Here is a 20,527-nt window from a genome sequence, read left to right as displayed (position 1 = left end):
AAGCAGGTCTCCAGGCTAGAAAACAGAGAGAAGTGGCATTGTTCTGGCTTGTCATCTTGGATGGCAAGGCTCGTTCTGTCAGGAGGCAATAACTCTGGGATTAATGCATATTGGGATAGATCCTGCCTTGAGTCCCCTGTACTCGGCTTCCAGTGGAGAGTATGCGTGTTGGGAGAGCAGGGCTTTGGCCTGTTCTCTGAATTGAATACCCCAGCCCGGGGACCCACCAGAGTCATATGGAGATCCCCATGGAGTCCAGTTATTGGATTGTGGATCCCAGCCATGATAGCAATTGATATTATCTTTGTGGAGGAATCTTAGCACACTTAGCATGTGTGTAAGTGTAACGTGTAACAACCCCCTCCATCTTCATGCTTCAGCCTTTATTTTTGCTCTCTGAACTTGTCTTGCCTAGGACATTTTCTCACCTTCCCCTTTTCCTCTCTAACCTGAGCTCTGCTTAAGTGGATGTGAGCAGGTGCTATGATGGGTCGCCGTTAAGCAGTTTAGAGCCTCCTACAATCAATTGTGCATAAGCAGGCACCTTGCTGCTGAGCGTGAGCTGCAGGTTATAGTCTGGGTGAGCCGGTCCAGGACGTATGAGCGTACGTTGCAAAACTTCTACCTGGTAAGGCCTTATGACTAGCAGGTGTTAGATGCCAGAGGAGGGATGCCACTCACTCACTGGGTAGGGCATGTTCCCAGAAAGCAGGAAACTTGGCTTATAGGCTCCCCTCACTGAGATGGGGTCTGAAGCTGAATTTTTCCAACTTGCCAGCACAGTGCTCTAAACACCACAGGTTAGGCAATAGCCAGCCCCTTTTCTTATAGCTGGCAGCTGAGATGGGGAGATATCCAAACATATTGCTCGGTGAGGTGGCTGCAGCCTTGGAAGGGAGCAGGCACCGGTTTCTAGTCTGAATCTTTGCTCCCGATGGGGCAAAAGCGTCCTCTTCCTCTGCAACCATTTTTATCAAATGACTAAGAGGTGATGCAAAACAAGGAGCAGTGGCTCTGCTTCAAAAGGAGCACTGGAAAAGTGATCGGCTAACTAATGCCTCACCTGCGGCCTGGTGGCTAAAGCATGGCCCTGGGGGAAGTCAGAGCTGCAGGTTCAATACCCTGTAAGGGGAACCTGGCACTCCAGCTTTCTGGATGAATGTCTTAGTTGGAGGAGCATCTTCTTCCTCATTGATTTTTTTTTTTTTTCTGGGCCACAATTTCAGGCCATACACATGGGTATGCATGTATATAAGTGTGTACCTGCCCATGCCGAGTAGCTGCGTGGACTTTTCCATGTCCACGCTGCACGTGGAATAGAATCGCAAACTGCATACGTGCCAAGACTGGGACTTCCCCAGCTGGATCCCTGCCATTCGCATGTGGAAAGTGAAATAGGATTCTGCGCTGAATGTATCCTTGTAAAGCAACAGGGCTTTGAGCTCCCGCTCTTCATGGATTTCACGCTGCACTGTTGGTATTGAATATTCCTCATCTCCTTGGGAGAAAAATTGGTTTGCTTTGACCACAGCACCGTGCTCGTAATGGCCCGTGGGTGTCGGGGAGCCACGTTCTGCATCAGCTGATACTCCAGGAGGCTTCCACGCTCATCATTTTTGAGTTCATGACTGTGGTCAAGCTTGGATGTGCCAAAAGTGTGACTGTGGTCACGCTTGGATGTGCCAAACATGTAGGTGACCTTCTTGAGGTCCACACGAGAGTGCGATGGTCATGGGTGCTGAGATAAAAGACTCCCACGGCTGCCACGGCTATCTGAACAGCAGTGGCCCCAATGGGGACAGAAGCCATGAGCCATCCTAACAGCTGGTATCTATAGCTCCTCAACTGATGGCACAGACAGTGGCCCGGCATGTCCTTATAAATGGGGACCTACCTAACTCATGGCAAGAGAAACCAATTTTCACAGCTTGGTAAGAGCTGATTTTGTGGTCATTGCATGGTGGCCCCCACCTTGGCACTGCTTGGTGGAGAGGGCTTGGGTGGAGGAGGGACAAGGGTTGGCTGCTCTTCATGTGTCCCTGCCCCTCCACACTGATTGGCAGAGAAACATCAGGGGACAGCCCCGGTCTCGTCTCCGGTGCTGCCCTTCATGCCACCCTGGCAGCCAGGACCCATTGGGGAGCTGGCATTTTATTTTTATTTAGTTTTTATTTTTTGGTTGATTTCCTGTGAAATTGGGGCCAGTGCCATTTTTCACAGAGATCTCTGTTTTTTTGCTGTTTCCATGAAAATCGCAAAGCTGTGATTTAAGCAGGTCCCTACTTATAAATGCTTCTCCCAACCAGAATGCAGCATGCACATGATTGTAAAATTCCTTGCAGTCTCGCCCGGTGCCTTACATAGACCGTGAACAGAAGGGGTGACGGGATGGAAGACACAGGCACTTTTGGGATGATGGATAACTATCCAACACCGCTCTCTCAGACCTCCCAGCAAGGAGCAAATTGTAAAGTTGATTAAAGGAAAAGAAGGGATGATAGGTTTCAGGGATTTAATTTTTCTTTAGGCTTCAAATGGACCCATTTTCCATGTTTCTCAAATAGGATGTTGCAAAAATATTTCACTTTGTGCATGCAAATGGCAGTTATCCGGCTGGGGCACTTGCATTTTTTGCACTTCTGTGCCGTTTATGATTGTATTCCAGGTGCAGTGTGGATGTGAAGAATGGGGTTTTTTTCCCCAGTGATTTTTGCAAAATCATTTCTGCTTCCTGAGAACCTTTTTCTTTAAATTCAAGCAATCCCTAGTGGTTTTGATACTGTACTTTAAAAATGATGCTGCCCCCATCCCCAAGTTAGCCAATATTGACCGTGTTTTTACAGAAGTGTTTTTATTTCAAAATATGGCTGTTTTTCCCAGGGAAAATCTTTTCCTTTAAAAAGAACTGAGCCAGCGGTAATGAATTCACGGAGGACTCGCTCCATCCATTTGCATAAAACCCTGTAACGAGCCAACCTAATCTTGGAGCTGGTGGCTTTGGAAGCGGATCATTCTCGCATCATGAATTCAGACATCTTGTTGTAAGTGGCAAACCCATTTTTCACGCTGTATAGCTAGGAATAATAATGCCTTGGCCAGCTCTGCAGGGGAAATCATCCAGCACGGCTAACGTCATAACATATAGGATCACAGTCTTTCCTAAAACGGAGACATTTATTGAAGAAAACGGCTCTAAACAGACTTCGGCATAACTCGGGTTGCATTTCCGTCTGCCTGGTGTACCGGGAATCGCCCCCTATGAAACCCTGCCTTTCTCGCACACACATTTAGTGCCTGAATCATGTCCTTCGAGCGCATACGATAGATCAGAACAATCTTCATTTCACATCTCTCGGTTTGGTGCCAGCCCGATGGGGAGATCGGGAGCCCGTACAGAGCTTCGGATTGTCTCATTCAAACGCCCCCATCAGATGTCGGACCCCAAGTGAAAAGCAAGAACAGCAAGGGGGAAGCTTTGAAAAGGGATCGCTTGCCTTGTATTTTTACGCTCCTATTATGGCTGTAAATGATACCACCTGGCTGCTTTCCACTCACTCCTTTCCCTTGTTGCATCTCTGAGCCCGAACAAATGATATTTGGTTGCTTTTGACTGGGAGCAGCCCAAATAACTGTATCCTCCGGAGATCGGGGTAGGGAAAGGTTTTGAGCCGCCCTCCAAATAAATGCTGCTTTCAGCAGTCACGACACCCCCGCAAGAGGGGAAGAATAGAGGCTCTGTGAAAGCGAAACAGTCAGCGCTGACCTTGGGTTTCTGTCTCTTTTTTCCCCGCCTTGAACATTAATTGCTTGTTGCTTTGTTCGCCCCATGATCGCCAGAAATTGCCAACTTGTTTTTTTGCTCGCTGGTGTCATGGGGTTGCTTTAAAATAAGCAGCCCGGGAATTTCTTAATTTTGCACAGTTTTATCTCAGTTTCCAACTGGTTTCTTGCGGGGGGTTTGTTTTTTGTTTTTTTTGATATCGAGGGGTGGTTTTGTTTCGTTTCGTCTTCAGGCTGGTTTCGCCCTTTACATGCTGGTGTTTTCTGCACCCGGAGCCGCTCAGAGGATGTCTCCTGTGTATAAGATCGATTGGATCCATTTTGACGTGCCCCTGATTTTTAAGGGTGTTGAGCATTTCTAGGTCCTCCTCAAAACGGTGCATGCTCTGCACTGGCAGTTCTCAATCTCTGTAGCCTGAAGGCTCCCTGCCGTTACTTTTCTCCGTTTAGTGGCACCTAGGTCGAGAATCACCGAGAAAATCTAAATTCAGAAAAATGATGGAGGGAGCCCAGGGGGTAAAATGTTTGAAGGACCACTGATGTAGGTGGTATCAGATGAGGGTTGTGAGGGCAGGACCTCATCCTGCTTTGTGCCACTTTCTCCACTGTGCCCTCTTCCTGCTCCTGGTCTGTACCTGAGGGGGGGCACGGGGCTGACCCCATTTCTGGGGCTTGCTCCTCCAGCAACTGGAGCCACCTGCCCCCACGGTCCCTCCCGCTTGTGGCTCCCCAGTTATGAATCGCTGGTCTGCGCTTTCGACGAGGCCCTAAATACATTTGGGGAAGATGTGTAGAAGTGTAGGGCTGGAATCCATGGACTGGTTCTCGAGGGTCATCTAGTCCTCTCCCTGCATGGATGCAGGATCTGCTGTTCCTAAATGATAGCAGATCGCTGCCCACCCCGTCTCTTCTTGCCAGGGGGATTGCACTGAAGGGGAGCGCACTGCTTGCCTAGGCAGCTTGTTTCATCCTCCGGCTGTTTATCCAGGAGCTGGACGGTGCTACGCTTCGGTCTGCACCCTGAGCTGGAGCCTAGCACAGCGGTCGGCCGTCAGAAGTCCCAGCAGCCCGGTCTGCGTGTCTTTTGTGACGCACAGTGCCAGAGCCGGTGCATTCAACATGTGTATGCACTTGCCTATGTAGGGATGCCCTGAGCTGGTGTGGACCTTGCCAGTGTGGTCTCCCCTAGCCCTTATGCCATGTGGGCAAGGAAGACGTTCATGCTGATGCATTGGTGCCTGTGTGTACGAGTAGCAGGGATCTTTCCATTTAAGCCTATCTAGATTTATACACCAGGCCTATCCGTCTTGCATCAGAGCAGCCAGGTGCAAGCTGCAGTTGGGTCTTACTATGCCAGCCCAATGACGTGTGGTTAACTTTAAACCTAGTCAGAGCCCTTGACACCAGTAGTGCCACATTTATCCAGGGGGTTTGGAGGTCTCCAAGGCCTTTGGGTAAACCAGCTTATATTGAATAGATCCAGACCCACAGTCAGTCCCCAGTGAGGTTCACAAGGGTCACACAAGCTAGCCATGATAAGTCTTCTGGGAGACCACTAGGTCTCCTGGTTGTCCAGTGATCATCACTCAACTCAAAGCCTTCAGTAGGGCAGAGTATATGGCTGCTGTTTGTTTAAAGGAAAGTTGGGGAATAGTCAGCTGGGGCCTGGCTACAAACCCTCCGGCGTGGGATGTATCAGTGAGTCCCATGGGTAGTAGGAGGAGAGGGGCCAGTGGCGTGCAGAAAGCTAAGGTCCACTCATGGGCAAGAAGGCACAGAAGTTATGGCTGCCACGATATGGCCACCTCCCAACGTGGCTCATCTCAGGATCTCCCTGCTCAACCATGCATTTTGCCTGGGGGAGTGCAGGTTCCTGTGCTTTCTTTGAGCTTTCTGGACCCAAAGTCAATAAAAGGGCAGGGGCCAGAGAAGAGGTTTGGAGCACCGGGGGGAGTGTAGGACTAGGGAGTTTAGCCAGCCGGTGCGTACAGTGCCATGCAGGGAGCGAGGCAAACCCCAGGGTCGGGAGCTGGTCAGCTAGAGACAGCAGACGATGGGCTGCTCTGCGTGGCAATACAGATGGTCCGGTCTGCAAGATGCATAGGGCCTTCTCCCAGCACGGGAACAGCCACAGCCTTGGTTGCGATGCAAGGTGTGCCCTTGTGCTCAGCTCTAGGCTGGAGGCCATGCAGCATGGCATATCCCAGGCTAGGACTCTCGGGAGGAGCTGACCCGGAGACAGCTGTGATGCCATGTTAGACGCATGCACTGTCTCCAGTCTCCTGCAGTGCCAGCTGGGCCCCCTCGCCTGTTCAGAAAGACCATGTCCAGATAGAGCAATAGGGTAGATTTACCCACCTCTGCTCCTGGCTGGTGAGACAGCTTGCACCACCCCATGGTTTGATGGTCCTAAACTGCAGCAGGGGGCATTGAGGTGGGATGTTAGGAAGAACTTTCTGCCTACGATGGTGGTCAAGCATTGCTGCCGGCTGCCTAGAGAGGGTTGGTATCTCCATCCTTGGAAACTTCTAAGAGCAGGCTGGGCAGAGACTTGATGGTTGGGGACAATCTTACCCTGAGCAGGGATCTGATGCCTTCATGGGATCCCTTCCAGCTCTATTTTCCTCTGATTCTGTTCTGTGATTCTGTGGTCTTGTTTGAGAGGTTTCCCCTTTTCTTAGTGACTTCCCAAAACACAACTCCTATGTGGATCTGTTTGGGGAAGGGGAGAGAATGGACTCTTTTCTTGATCCCCCCTCGCCGCCAACTTATGTTTTCATTTTCTTTAGCCGCTGCCTGCTTCCTGATGCTGCGTGTGGTGACAATAAATGTAAATGCTGCACCCTTAACAGGATCTGGTATCTAAGAAAATTTCCCAACTTCCTCAACAGTGACCTCGTGCTACCCTGCCATGAGATCATCCTGTGCGTGACCCAGCGTGCCTGGCAAGGGACAGAAATGGTGCCCAGGCCCCTGGCCAGCCCCTGCACAGGAACAGCTATCTCCCCTGCATGGCAGAGCTGTAAGTGCTCATGGCCCTTGTGTCATGCTGCAAGAAGGAGCTTCCTTGCACTCTCCATGCTTGTGCCAGGACTGGGTACTGCTGTGCATTGAGTGGTTTTGCAGGACTTTGAGCCCCCTGGGCTTCACGCTAGGTTTCAGTGGGAGGTACGGGTGCTATCCTTGGCTGCTTTGCTCCTCTCACAGTTTGCTGGCACTGTCGGTGCCAGGTGGCACTGCCACGTGCTGTGTCTGGGTGAACTGAGTGCCTGTGTGCTGTGAATCACTGCACTCATCCAGGGGCATAGCAGCATAGCACGGATGGGAGAAAAGGGGCTTGAGTTGGGCCATGATGGTCTGCAGCTTCAAACAGAGCAGCCCTGACACTGCTCCAGCATATTGCAGAGATGGCTTTGGGACTTGGATAACCCCAGGATTGATGGGGTCAGGAAGGGGCACACCAACCTGGCTTACAACCACCCTGGCACTGAGCTACACCACCAGAGCTGCTGTGCTTTATACTCAGGGATGACCTTGGGATGCAGGATTCAACTACCTGCTCCCCCACCCTTGCAGGACAGTTGCTGCAGTGGCGAGTAGGGGGTCTTCTGCTCTCACATAGTCAAGATGTAAACCATTTCCTCCTGGTCTGAGGCCAAGGCAGAAGCCCTCAGCAGATTTCACCTGGCTGCCAGCATTTGCTACAACCCCGCTTTAAAAACACGTTCAAATCTTGTTTTGTCCGAGTGTAATGTGCAAAAGAGCCCTCGCGTCACCTTGAAATGACCGAGGGGAGTTGGGACAATCTCACCAAACAAGTTCCCCTTTGGCAATCATGGAAAATTACAGCCCTGAGAGGTCAGCGCGCCAGGGAAGCAGGGGCTGTGCTAGAAACCCTTTTGTAATCTTGGGTATGGCAACCGGTGCCTGCTGGAATTGGGAAGTTGCAGTCAGACATGTGTTGACAGCCCAGGCGAGTTGGTAGAGGAAGTGGGAGACACCGAGATGCTGCATCAGGGTCACAATGACCGTCCTCGACTTTCCTCTCTGCCTCTTCCACAGCTTTGCAAGCTGGGCCTGTTGTCTTCCCAGGGTAGGTTTTGTGACCTGGTTTGCTGCAGATCTGTTGTCCCGTTCCCCAACCTTTGCTCTGGGTTTAAGGGCAAAGCGGCAATGAGAGGATTCGCAGAGCTGTTAGTCTCCAGGTCCTTTAGGAAACGCTCTGCCAATCATCCCTGCCCACAACACCCCTTGCGTAGCGGCCGTGATGCCAGTTTCTGGCAATGACCAGTATCCAGTGCTTCAGAGAGAGAGGGAAATACTTCCCGCCCTGAAACAAAATACTTATCTGGATTTACTTGTCTCCAACGTGGTGGCTGCTGGATGCCTGTCAGCTAAGGGGAGAGGCTCAGATCTTGTAAATGCTCGTGCACATCTTTAAACAAAGCGGTAACAGTACTCCTAGGGCAGGGATGTCAAAGATCTGGTTCGCAGGCTGCAGAGTGATGTTATCCGGCCCCCGGTACTCACCCTGGGACTTGAGTTGACCCATGTGCCACGGGGGATGCATGCTGGACCAGCCTTGTACACAGGGCCCAGGGCACACACCATACACCATGCATATGGACAGGACATGGCACACGAGGCCAATCCACATCCCCCCTGCATGCTAGATCCCGTGCCTGCTCCAGCCGGTCTGGGATGGGCGCTGTGTGCAGCATGGTTCCCAGAGCAGGCCCCATGTGCAGTGCAGTCCCAGACCATGAGCATGAGCTAGATCCAGCCTATGAGGTTGGTGGGGTGTGGGGGGTGGCGGTCCAGTGTCCTCCTTGGCTGGTCTGGGAGCTTGCCAGACATGATGCCCACACCAGCCAGTCCAGGACTTGCATTCAGGGCAGGCATTATGTGTGGCACAGTCCCAGATCAGCTGGAGCAGACATCACAGCTGCTGGATCCAGCATGTGGGGTAGGGGGTCTGGGGGCCTGATCCATCCTGCAGAGCCAGGTGAGTTGGACACCCCTTTCCTAAGGAATGGACACATGGCACAATTGTTTTGGAGAAATGTATCTTGGATTTTAATCTTTAGTGAATCTACTTCATAGTGGGTGCATCTACATGAGACATTTACTGCAGTTGCCTAATTAGCTCTGCAGTAAACGTCTTAGTGTCTACATGTGCAGTGCTATTAGGATGGAGTAAAGTGATTCACTCCACTATAGGTTAGTATTTGTAAATGCAAGTACTATCCTATGGTGGAGTTTTTTTTTTTTTACTCTGCAGCAATGCATGTGTAGATGCTGATGGGGCTGGCTAGGGCATAAAGGTGCTTCAGTGTGGGGGCTGCCTGCCGGCTAGCCCTGTGCTGGAGCACCCTCATGGCCCAGCCAGCCCCTTGGCAGCACGTTGAGCTGAATCGGACCAGCCCCAGGCTAGCAGGCTTTCCCACCAGGCTCCCTGCCAGCTGGGGCTGCTCCAAGCTGACTCAGTATGCTGTGATCCCAGGTACATGTGTAAAAACTGCACCTGGGAGCACTAAACTTTGGTATGATATGCACTGGAGTTTATTGCTGCGTATGAATTGCACGCGCAAAGGCACCCAGTAAGGAGCAGGCACCGGAGTTTATTGCTGCATATGAATTGCACGTGTAAAGGCACCCAGTAAGGAGCAGGCATACGACGAGCTCTCCCTTGCTAGCTGTTCCCAATAGGAGTTGTTACAATGACTGGCCATTAGTTGGTGGGAACCCAATATGTATTGCACAAAGCGGGGTACCCAGGAGGAAACAGATTTGGGGAGCAGACAAATGATCAGTACACCCTGGTGTAACTCGCACGGTAGTATAGCTGCTTCTCATTTTGGAGGAGGTGATTTTACCCTGGAGTAAAATGATCTACCCTGGTATAAGGCTGTACAGCATGGGTCCGATCCATTTTTACCCAGGAGTAAAGTCAGATTCCTCCAAAGTAAATGTATTAGTTGTCTGCCCCTTATACTTAGATCTGTAAGAAGAGCTCAATAGGCTTTTGTACAACTGCACCTTATTTGCATTGTATTGATCCTGCAGCGAATAAGGATGCCAGGGTAGTAATGAATGTTAAAATGAACAAAGGGATATCAAACTTTCTGCAGCAAAGTTTAAACCAAAGTCTGGGGGATTCGGGTGAGACCTTCATGGGAGCAGGTTGTCTGTTCCTCAGCAGCCTGCTGTGAAAGCTTCTTGCACAGGGGTATAGACATATTTTCATGAACATGGGTCAGAGTCTTGAGGGGCTTGGTATCCCGCTACAGGAGGAGGGGCATGCCCATGCAGACCTAGTCCTAGGGAGAGGTTTCAGCTCAGATCAAACTGAATATTGGGGCATTGCACTGGCAGAGCCTCATGGGCCATTGATCCCAATCCCTTGTGCTTGCAGAAAGGTCCACAGGGAAGTCTGCTCTTGCCCCTCTTGCATACTGCAGGTCCAAAGCAGTCTGCTGCAAGTGAAGGGCAGGAGAGATGAGGGCACTAAGGCAGTGGGTTGCATGAGCTGGTAGCATCCCATGAGCTCCAGAAAGCATCCCTCCCCCCCCATCCTGGGACCATGGGCTTCATGCTGCAGGGGTTTTCTTGGTCATGAATGCCTCTCATTTCTCTCCTTCTTGCAGGACAAGAACACAACATTTCCTGGTGACAGACTACCCACTACTGCAGGGAGCATGATGACAGCCATCCTGGAGCGGATCAGCACCTTGTCGGTGAGCGGGCAGCAGCTGCGCCGCCTGCCCAAGCTGCTGGAGGAAGGCTTCCCCAAAATGCCGTGCACTGTCAGGGAGTCGGACGTGCCCCAGCTTTTCCGGGAGCCCTACATCCAGACCGGATACCGCCCCACCGGGCAGGAATGGCGGTACTACTTCTTCAGCCTCTTCCAGAAGCACAACGAGGTGGTGAATGTGTGGACCCACCTCCTGGCGGCCCTGGCAGTGCTGCTGAGGTTCAAAACCTTTGCTGATGGGGAGGAGCTGTCCGTGGATGTCCAGTCCTTGCCCCTGTTCATCTTTGTCCTGTCCTCCGTCACCTACCTGACGTGTAGCCTCCTAGCCCATCTGCTGCAGTCTAAGTCAGAGCTGTCCCACTACACCTTCTACTTTGCGGACTACGTCGGAGTCAGCATCTACCAGTATGGCAGTGCCCTGGCCCATTTCTACTACAGCTCTGATCAAGCCTGGTATGATAAGTTCTGGCTCTTCTTCCTCCCGGCAGCTGCTTTCTGCGGCTGGCTGTCCTGTGCCGGCTGCTGCTATGCCAAATACCGATACCGCCGCCCGTATCCCATCATGAGGAAGGTGTGCCAAGTGATCCCGGCCGGGCTAGCCTTCGTCTTGGACATCAGCCCGGTGGCGCATCGGGTGGTCATGTGCCACCTGGGGGGGTGTGAGGAGAAGGCTGCCTGGTATCACACCTTCCAGATCCTCTTCTTCCTCATCAGCGCTTACTTCTTCTCCTGCCCCGTGCCCGAGAAATACTTCCCTGGGTCCTGCGACATCGTTGGCCATGCCCACCAGATCTTCCACACCTTCCTGGCCATCTGCACGCTCTCACAGCTGGAGGCTATCTTCCTAGACTACAAGAACAGGCAGGAAATCTTCCAGAGGAGACACGGGCCTCTCTCCATCTACGTGTCCTGCGGCTCGTTCTTTGGCCTCGTGGCTTGCAGCGCAGTCACAGCCTACTTCTTGCGGTGTCGGATCAAGGCAGCGCTGGTTAAAAAGGACTCTTGAGAGGCCATCCTGGAGATGGAGTAGATACTAACTGGCTGGGTCCAGCTTGCTGGAAACCAGTGAAGGAGGATAATGTAGATAGACCTAAACTGGTTTGTTTGCATAACACTGTCTGTCTGACATGGCTGAGAGAGGAGGCTCGGGCTGGACAAGCCTTTGCATCAGAGGCATTTCTGCTGGAGTGGCCCGCTCCTGCAGGGCAGGGGGGTGTTTTATGCCAGATCAGGACACCTAACCAAGGACGCATGGGTGAGGCAGAGTTTTCTAGTCCATTCCACTCCAGTAAGCCTGCTGGAGATATCATACCCAGTTTCAGCCAAGGGCTGTTATATTAGACTATGGAGCCGTCTTCCAAGGGAAGATGGGGAAGCACCATGACTACAGTCACTCATGGCTTTGGCAAACGTTGGAGAATATATGGCAAAGATCAGTCCTAGACTAATGAGATGACTCACTGGGGTCTGTCCATCTTTGTGGGGTGGATCCAGCTGCTGTGGCAGTCAATTGCACCATGTCCCTGGGAGCAGGATTGGGTGCTTTGAGTCTAAAATTAAGGGTGCAGCTGCAAGGGTGTTGAAAGATATGCAGGTGCATTCATGGTTTCATAGTTTCATAGTTGGTGGGGTCGGGGGGACCTGAGCAGATCATCAAGTCCGACCCCCTGCCATGGCAGGAAAAAGTGCTGGGGTCAAACGACCCCATCGAGGTGTTTGTCTAACCTCCTCTTAAAGACCCCCAGTTCGTCCTTGCTCCTTCTCCGGTTTGGGTTCTTGTCCACCACGTTCTCCACTCTCCTTCATCCTCGGCTTCATCGATACCAGGTTTGTAGGGTGACTGTGACAAATCATTGTAGCAATAGGCCTGGTTTAACCCTCTAGCTCCACCCTCCCTCAAAAAACTTTGGGGACATTGAGAGCCAGATCTAGCCTTGACACCTCAGCCTTTCCTCTGCTCCACTGATTGGCATTGGCCCAGCATTTCTCAGGCAGCTGACGCAGCAGTGATGTGAGCTCAGAGCCATCTTCTCTCCCAGGGTTGTCGTGCTGCAGGTGTTTACAGACATCGAGTCCCAGGGCTACTCATGAAAATTTCATACGACGCGGCAGACAGTCTCAGGGAGGGGTAACTGGATACAGGCCTTTTCCGTTGTAGGTCTGTTGTTTGAATGCATCCTGGCTTTATGATATGGTTGGCTATTTGGCAGCCTAAGTCAAATGCGAGTTTGTGCCTCTAGCCTAGTTATGAACAGAGCATTTTCCCTGGTTGCCCACAAAGGCGACAAAGATTAAATCAGCATGAAGTTCCTCCTTCTCCTTTAACGGTGAGTATGGTCCTGTTCTGGTCAGGAGCAGTGTGCTTTAATGCGCCATTATCCAGCCTGTGGCATGCTTAGAGGGGCAAACAGTGCCCTTTGAGGACCCTGCCACATTTCATCATCAGTTAAAACATCATAACAGGAGGAGAAAGGAGTCAGGGAGATAAAAAGGATGTGCTCATCCTCCCTCTGACAAATCCTGCCTGGTGTCTGATGGTCTGTCCTGACCTCAGGGCAGGTTTCTTCTCTATCCTGGATGGCCAATTGCTCCTGCGTGCTTCTTTCTGCAGAGCGCCAACAGGTGCCCAGGGAGTGGAGAGGGCACAGACTGTACTGTGCTGGCATAGGGATGGAGCGGATGGTGTAAGAGGCCCTTGCCCTCTGCTGCAAGGAGAGGATGGCAGAAGACACCAGTGCCTTTTCCTTTGGGACTGGAATGGGAGGAGGGGGCAGCTTATGTATTTCCTGCAGCGGGCTGTGACTACCACCACCCCACATGACCGACAAGGGGCTGGCGGGATAGGAAGTTATTCGCCGACTGGCCGAGTCCCTGCTGTGTTGGCTTCAGTGGGAAATAGGAAACTGGAGGCACCGGGCCAGAACGCTGTGATGTAAATTGGCGTAGCTCCATTGAAATCAATGGTGCTTCATATCAGCTGCCTTCTAGGATTCCCTGCCTAGGCAGAGTCCTCGTAGGGCCAGCCTGTACCCACCTCTTGCATTGTCCATTCTGGTCTCTCCCTCTGATCCACCCTGGTCCCCTCCCGTTGGATATGCCACCGTGCTTTGTGTAGGTCCTGTTCCTGGTCTCCATGCTCAGGTGGTCCTTGAGCGAGCTGGTTCACACGTGGTGTAGATCCTTATTAACTTTGGTAGCTCTATGCTGATTTACTCCAGCTGAGGATGTGGCCTATGAAGTCCTAGTCTAAACATGCAAAGCCAAACACAGTGGGAGTTTGGAGATGGTGCTGGGAGAGGTGGTTCTGAAGCTCACACACCACAAGCCTTGGCTGTAGCATTCAAATATCTGCTTTAAGGAGCTTCTCAAGTCCCCTTTTGTTGTGGGCTTTGACACCCAGAAAGCTGTGATGTCAGCCATAACCTTTTGCTGGGTAAAGGTCAATTGGAGAGAAAAATGGAGGAGGGTAGGGTCGGGGGGATCTCGGAAAACCAAGCCACATACTAGGTGCCTTTCTTTGGATTCAGGGGCCTAACTCTAGGCCCCCCGATCTGAAAATATTAGCCTTAATGATTTAATCTGTGGAGGATGGGGTGTGGGGGATGCTGCTTGGGTTAAAGTATGGAGAGAAGTTTTGAACTCGGCACTCGTGGTTCAAATCTAGCCTGGGTTGGTCAATACTAGAAATATTTAATAGGAGGCAACTACTCAGTTGTCTTCATGACATTGTGTTGGTCTCTTATCCTTTTGGGGAAGACTTTCTATGGAACAGTGTTCCTGTAGCCCAGCAAGACCCAGACTGCTGCTCCTGAGCCACAAGTGGCTCTTCAGTTTATCACGCATGGTTTCAAGCAGATACTTTATTTCCTACATGCATTGGGTATATCAAATAATGTGGCATGCACTTGGGTGCATCTACCCAGGATGTTTACTGCGGAGTTGCCTAATTAGCTCTGGAGTAAAGTCTCAGCGTCTACACATTCAGCCCTATTAAGCCACAGTAAACTAATTAACTCTGCCATAGGTTAGTACCTGTAAACACAAGTACTGTCCTGAGGCGATGTTATTTAGTGCACCGCCGTGCATGTACAGACGCTGATGGGATTGGCTGGGGCACGAGGGTGCTTCAGTGTGGGGGCTGCCTGCTGGTTAGCACTGCACGGAAGTACCCTTGTGCCTTAGCCAGCCTCTCTGCAGGACATCGAGCCGGGTCATAGCAGCCCTGGGCTGGCAGGCTGACCCCCCTGGGTCTCCTGCCAGCTGGTGCAGTCCCGGGCGCACGTGTAAATGCAGCACCTGGGAGCAATAAACTCCAGCACGAAGTATGCCAATATTTATTTATTCACATTAATAGCACGTGTAGATCCGCCCTTCCTGTCTCTATTGATCGCAGTACAAGTAGGACAGGAGCTTTCCGTTGAGCTGCCACAATACACCCAGGGCTGTCCTGAGCCGGCCTGGACTGAGCATCACTGCTGTAGCAATACCAGTCCAGTTAAAATGTATTGCCCTGAAGTGTGGATGCAGTTATGCTGGTATAAACATGCTTCCCTGCAGGAAGGGCAAGACACCTGTTCAAGGTGTATAGCATAAGATTATGGTGTAAGTACCTGTATACACTGTGTGTGTACCTGCAGTAGGCCTCTTTTTGCTCGTAGCAAACCATACCACTGAGAGACATGATTATTCTGGTACAGTCTTTGGGTATAGACCAGGCCTTTGCTTCTGCAAGCATTGCAAACCAGGCTCCACGCTCTGCCCCAAGCAAAGGACAGAAAAAGCAATGCCATCTGGGCATGGAGAACCTAGAAAGACATCTTCAGTGGAGATGTATCACCACCTACTGGTGTCAAAAAGCAATTCCACTTTTCCCCATTGCATCCTTGGTGGTGTTTTTAGTCTTCCCACGTTGCATCTGTGAGTGATGCCATCCACTTCCCCATATCCCTCTCTGCAGCCAGACCAGCCACTGACCTTCTTGTGGGAATGATGGGGCTGATTTTGCAGGGAACTACTGACCAATGCTGCTGTCCTTGAGACACAAGGTGCTTTGTCCGACACTGGAGCCACCTCCAATCGCCGCCCCCCACTTCTTTTCCCGGTGCCTGAACTAGCTGTCATCAGACCTGCTTGCCCATCCTCCCTCTTTCCAAGTCGATTTGTACTCGTGCCTTATATGTCACTGGACCTTGTGCTGTGAGATATGATGCATCTTCCCCCTGGGCTGGCCAGGTACCAAGCAGCTGCTGACAGCGCTATCCTGCTCCCTCTGAAGTCAGGGAGAGGTTTGCTGTTAACTTTGGTGGTCCTAAGAAACTAAATGCCACCGCACCAGCTTCCCAGCTGGTTGTGTCCCCCACAACTCATGCTCAGCTGGCTGGAACTTGCCATCCTTAGGCATCCCCGAAATCATTTGCTCCAGCATTGGGGACTTCTTGAATGATGCAAAACTGAACAGATCCTCCTCAGACTGATCAGCCATAACTGATCTAGTGGTTTATAGTGTCTAACAGCGACCTGGTTGTAAGAGGCTGAGCCCATCCATCTTCAGTGGGTTGCCTATGGGAAGTGGGCTTGTGAACCCATGAAACTAGGGGCCTGGCCTTAACTAGTAAAGATCATAACAGCTCTGCTGTAGCCATTGGAGTTATGCTGCTTAACACTAAGGATGCCAGCTGGCCCGGTGTGCATTGCATTCAGGATTTTTCCAAGGGGAATGGGAGATTTGGGTTAGAAGCAGCCTCTTCAGACCTGGTGAAGAGGGCATGGTAGGTAGCTTAAAGGTGCATTTCCATCAAAGGCTTTACATAACAGAACAGGGATATATGCTGAAGCCCCACACGTGCCTTGGTATTCAAAACTCTTACTGATGACGAGCATTGCCTCCTGCCAAGCTGAAAACTACTAAACATGAATATATTGGGGTTCATCCGTTACCTGGGAAGCGACAAGGGGTGCGAGTATCACACACCAGCTGTCCTCCCCACCTATCCTGAATTTTGTATTGTTGAAAACACTGAGAACATCCAAGGCTTTGCACTGTACTGACAACCGTTTAAAATCCCCAGTAAAAGAAAGTTATAAAAGCCGTACGACGCTTGTGATGTGAAATGTGTCAATCCACGGAAAAGCAGGGGAATCCGGGTGGCTGCAGCTGCTGGGTTATTCAGTGGAAGTTTGGCCTCTAAGACCACACATGGAGGAGGAAAAGGAGGAGAATAATAATAATATCATAAAAATGATGCTGTACTTGTCTTTCATTAGGGCTTGTAGCAAAATTCTGTTCGAGCCTTAGAGCTGGTCACTAGCCTCGTTTTACAGTTAAGGCACAAATGCTTACATTGGCGTAGGTAGGGAGACGACGGGTGTGTCTGAGCGCCTCTGTGCTGCACCATGACACCCCTGGGCCCACCGGCATGAAGCCCGCCGTGCCCACTTGCTCCCGGTCAGCCTGTGCGTGATCTCAGAAAGGAGGTGAAGTTGCTGCCTTTGAGCAGCCTGGAGCATGTGCCTAGCATCATTAGCTGTGATGAGCTTTAGCTCTGTCCTAGGCCTGCCTGTGGACATTTGCTCAGCTCCGTTGGATGATGGACAGGTTGCCTCATTTACAGGATCTGACATTTTGAGTAGGAGCGTGCAGGTGGGATGGTGCTTCTGGGTACAGCACAACCCTAAGTGGGAGTTTGTCAGCAGCAGGACCACGAATAAAAGTCCCAATTCAGCAAAGCCCTCTGGCTCGTCTTTCAGGTTAAGCAGAGGAGCTTGTAGATGGTCTCTCACAAACTTAAGTGTTTTGCTGAAGCAAGGCCAGATCTGCAAGAGCTACCTGATCATCTCCAACTACACATGGGATGCATTTCCATCCTGGGGTTTCCTGGTGAGCTCTTAAACCAAGGGAGCATAGTTGGGACCATTTGGCTTGTCTCCAGGGGCCTGAGGGAGGACATATCTCCACCCATTTGGCTTGTCTCCAGGGGCCTGAGGGACTACATATCTCCCCCTCCTCCTCCTGCCAAACTGAAGATTATTTTTTTTTCCTTCAAATAAAACAGCAAGGGTGTCCATCACTGCTGTATCTTCATGTTTCATCCACGAGATGGCAAGGTTCACTCACCCTGGGCGGCAGACAGCGTGCTGCCTAATGCCAGGACTCCCTTCCAAATGACCTGGGGAAAAATGGTGGTTTTCAAGCAAATACCAAACCAGCACCACAGGATTACACCTTGGTCAAGAGATGTGTTTCTAGGCAAGGGATGTGCTTCTTTCAAGTGTTACCGTTCATAGAAGAAGACCCAAAGGCAATACGCAGTTAAAGGGACATGCCAGGTCCACTGTTATACTTCTATAAGATAAAAAATGGAGAGTAGAGAAGAGTAAGGAAAGTTTGGGGTTTGTTTAATAGGAATAATAATGACGGGCGAGGTGTAGTATGGGATTTTTTTTTCTACCATTGTTTAGGATGATAGAAATCCCACCTCGCTGAAGCCAGCTGCAACCAGCCCAGCCCCAAGACAGCAAGTGCAGGCAGGAAACCAGCATCCGGGGGGAACTTTTACAAAAGGGATTGAAGTGCTTTCTGTTCATTCCCAGGGGTGTTAACAACAGGGGGGGAGGATTTTTGTTTTAGGCACCAGATCCTGCTGTAATGATCATCTTCAGGAACAGACCACGGCATGGGTCTTTTACCTATGCCAAGTTGTCTGGTCTTGAAGTGAACTGGCATCCACCGTTGGCACATGGTTTAAAGTGCCAATGGCTTCATATCACTCTTTCCTCCCAAGTGTCAGAAAAAGGAACAAAAAAATGAACGTCCTGTGTCTCAGCAGTTGTTTGCAGCTCCTACTGATTTCAGTGAAAGTCCTAGTTGAATGCCTCTGAAAATCAGACCACCAGCTTGCTATCTCCTATGGTGTTAGAAGGGGCAGTCACGACCCATGTCCAGTTGTTCAATGTCTCCCAGCCCCAGGCTTTGCTCTGATGGGAGGTAACAGTCAGTCCATGAGAAAATGCTCTCAATGTAAATCATCCATTATCAGGATCTTTCTAGATACCTATATCATATGTCACAGACTTGCGCACAGCAAGGGGAAAGTCTCACCAGGAACCCCTTGCATTGGATCAATCGGCCACATGCAGAATCACAGTGAAATACAACGTAGTTAGATCACGCAAGGGGCGTAATCACCGATGAAACATCACACATCCCTTGTGCTGCTGGGATGTTCGTGGAGTTGGACTTTTCTCACTGTCAGTCTTTATGGCCATAGCTGCAAGTCCCTAGCAGGATTCAAGTCTCCCTGCATCGGGTGCTGTTTGTGCACAGAGGAAAACAGGCCTTTTTGGCTCCAAAAAGGCTAACAATCCAAATAGAAGGAGATGCAGAAAAGGTTGGCAAAGGTAGCACTGTTGTCACTCTTTTACAGATAACAAAATGGGCATATGGGGGTTAAATGAGTTGCCCAGGGTCACACAGGCAGCCTCTGGCAGAGGAAGGAACCGACTCCAGATGAACTGAGTTCCCAGGCAGTGCTTTAACCACAAGAGCAGGAGTCATATGCTGCTGTTTTTATTGCCATTCCTCACGTCCTAGGAAAGCATCAATGGTTTAACCTCTGCCACGACCAGTGTACCCAAGAGGAATGTGTTGGGAGCAGGGGATGAGAAGGGATTCACCCAGGCAGCACTGTCGGGGTCCCCGTCTCTGCTCTGCCACCGACTTTCCGTGTGATGTTGGGCAAGTCACTTCTTGTCTCGGGTCCCAGCACTGCCCGGCCTCAGAGCGGGGCTGAGAGAAGGGCATGAAAGACTGTGAATTGCTCCGGTCCTTACAGCGACGGACGGGGCTGTATCAATACCAGAACTGAGGCCTGGTAGCTGGAGCAGAGAGACAGCAAGCAAATGCCTGGCTCGTGGCTCCTTTCCAGGCCCTTTTCCTCCAGTACCATTTGGCCTTGAGTCTATACATCTCCTCTGGAAGTGCTCAGGCTGTGTTTCTTATCTCAGAATGGCGGGTTTTCTCCTCTCCCTCAACCTTGCCTGCATCTGGAGGAGGATCCAGCTGCATCACCCGCTGCCCCCTCTCCCCTGCCAGCTTGGCTGTAGCCCAGTGACAAAGACGGACACAATGACCACCTCTTCTTGCTGCCCCAGCTCCTTCTTGCCCCTCTGATCTGCCCTTCCAGGCTGGGCAAGCAGCCATCCCCCATGCCAGCCTGGACGTGCCGCGTCTGGTTTTGCTCGCTGGTGTGCAAAGTCCAGAGGCGTGGGCACTGCCCGTGGCAGGGCATCGGCATGGCTGCACCTATCACCCTGCACCACCTCATCCTGGACACCTCCGCTTCCCAGGGGTTATTGCACTGCCTCCTGCTCCAGCAGCAAAGTGCTTCCTGGCACTACTGGCAACCTGCTTTGCTGCAACTTCAAGCCATTGTTGCAGTCTGTGGCACCCCCACAAGTTACATCCCTGCCAGGCCAGTGGGTGGTGCTTTTGCATGGGTCTACAGAGGGGGCACAACCAGGTGCAGGGTGCTGGTGCATTTGGAAGAGGCCCGGGCTGTGCCCTGACACAGCACAACCCTGCTGGAGCTCAGGAGTCCCCACTGCGCAAGCGCAAAGGAAAGCCCCGCGCGGGAAGCGGGCTGCGGCCGCACTGCGCATGCTCCGCCTGGTTTCCCCTGCATTCGCTGGACTGGTGGGGGGGTGGAACGTGGAATGTTTGCGGGCGCCATGGAGACGGCGTTGCCCGGCGACAGCCCCGGAGCGCGCCCTGGCCATGAGCTCCCGCCCGGCGCAGGGGCTGCCGCTGCTGCCCGGCTTCAGCTTCCTCGACCCCACGGTGAGCGCGGCCCCACGGGGGACCCTGCACCCCGCGGACCCCCTGCACCCACGTGGAACTTCCCCTGCACCCCATGGGCCTCCTGCACCCACGGGGGACCCCCCAGTACCCCACGGGGGACCCCCCTACACTCCATGGGCCCCCCCTGCACCCACGGG

General features: G+C 51.7%; 2 protein-coding genes across 6 annotated transcripts in view; both read left to right on the top strand.

Moving 5' to 3' along the window:
* PAQR8 (progestin and adipoQ receptor family member 8) overlaps positions 1-16,619 on the top strand; it is a 31,374-nt gene extending 14,755 nt beyond the window's left edge. For 3 of the 5 annotated variants that reach the window (XM_006033812.2, XM_014524790.2, XM_025215713.1), the window contains one exon: positions 10,428-16,619. In XM_006033812.2, coding sequence (XP_006033874.1) covers positions 10,428-11,540 — 1,113 coding nt within the window. In that variant the 3' untranslated portion in view covers positions 11,541-16,619. Of the gene's footprint in view, positions 1-6,679; positions 6,803-7,780; positions 7,874-10,427 lie in introns of those variants that run through there. The other 2 variants (XM_025215714.1, XM_025215712.1) reach the window with 2 other exon arrangements.
* A 3,629-nt stretch (positions 16,620-20,248) lies between these two features.
* The window catches only part of EFHC1 (EF-hand domain containing 1), a 19,810-nt gene continuing 19,531 nt past the window's right edge, over positions 20,249-20,527 (top strand). The window contains exon 1 of the mRNA XM_006033811.3: positions 20,249-20,369. Within this exon, the coding sequence (XP_006033873.1) occupies positions 20,307-20,369 (63 nt within the window). The 5' untranslated portion in view covers positions 20,249-20,306. The remainder of the gene's footprint in view (positions 20,370-20,527) is intronic.

The sequence above is a fragment of the Alligator sinensis genome, unplaced genomic scaffold, assembly GCF_000455745.1.
Source record: "Alligator sinensis unplaced genomic scaffold, ASM45574v1 scaffold687_1, whole genome shotgun sequence".
Lineage (NCBI taxonomy): Eukaryota > Metazoa > Chordata > Crocodylia > Alligatoridae > Alligator > Alligator sinensis.
This window is presented reverse-complemented; position numbering and strand designations above follow the sequence as displayed.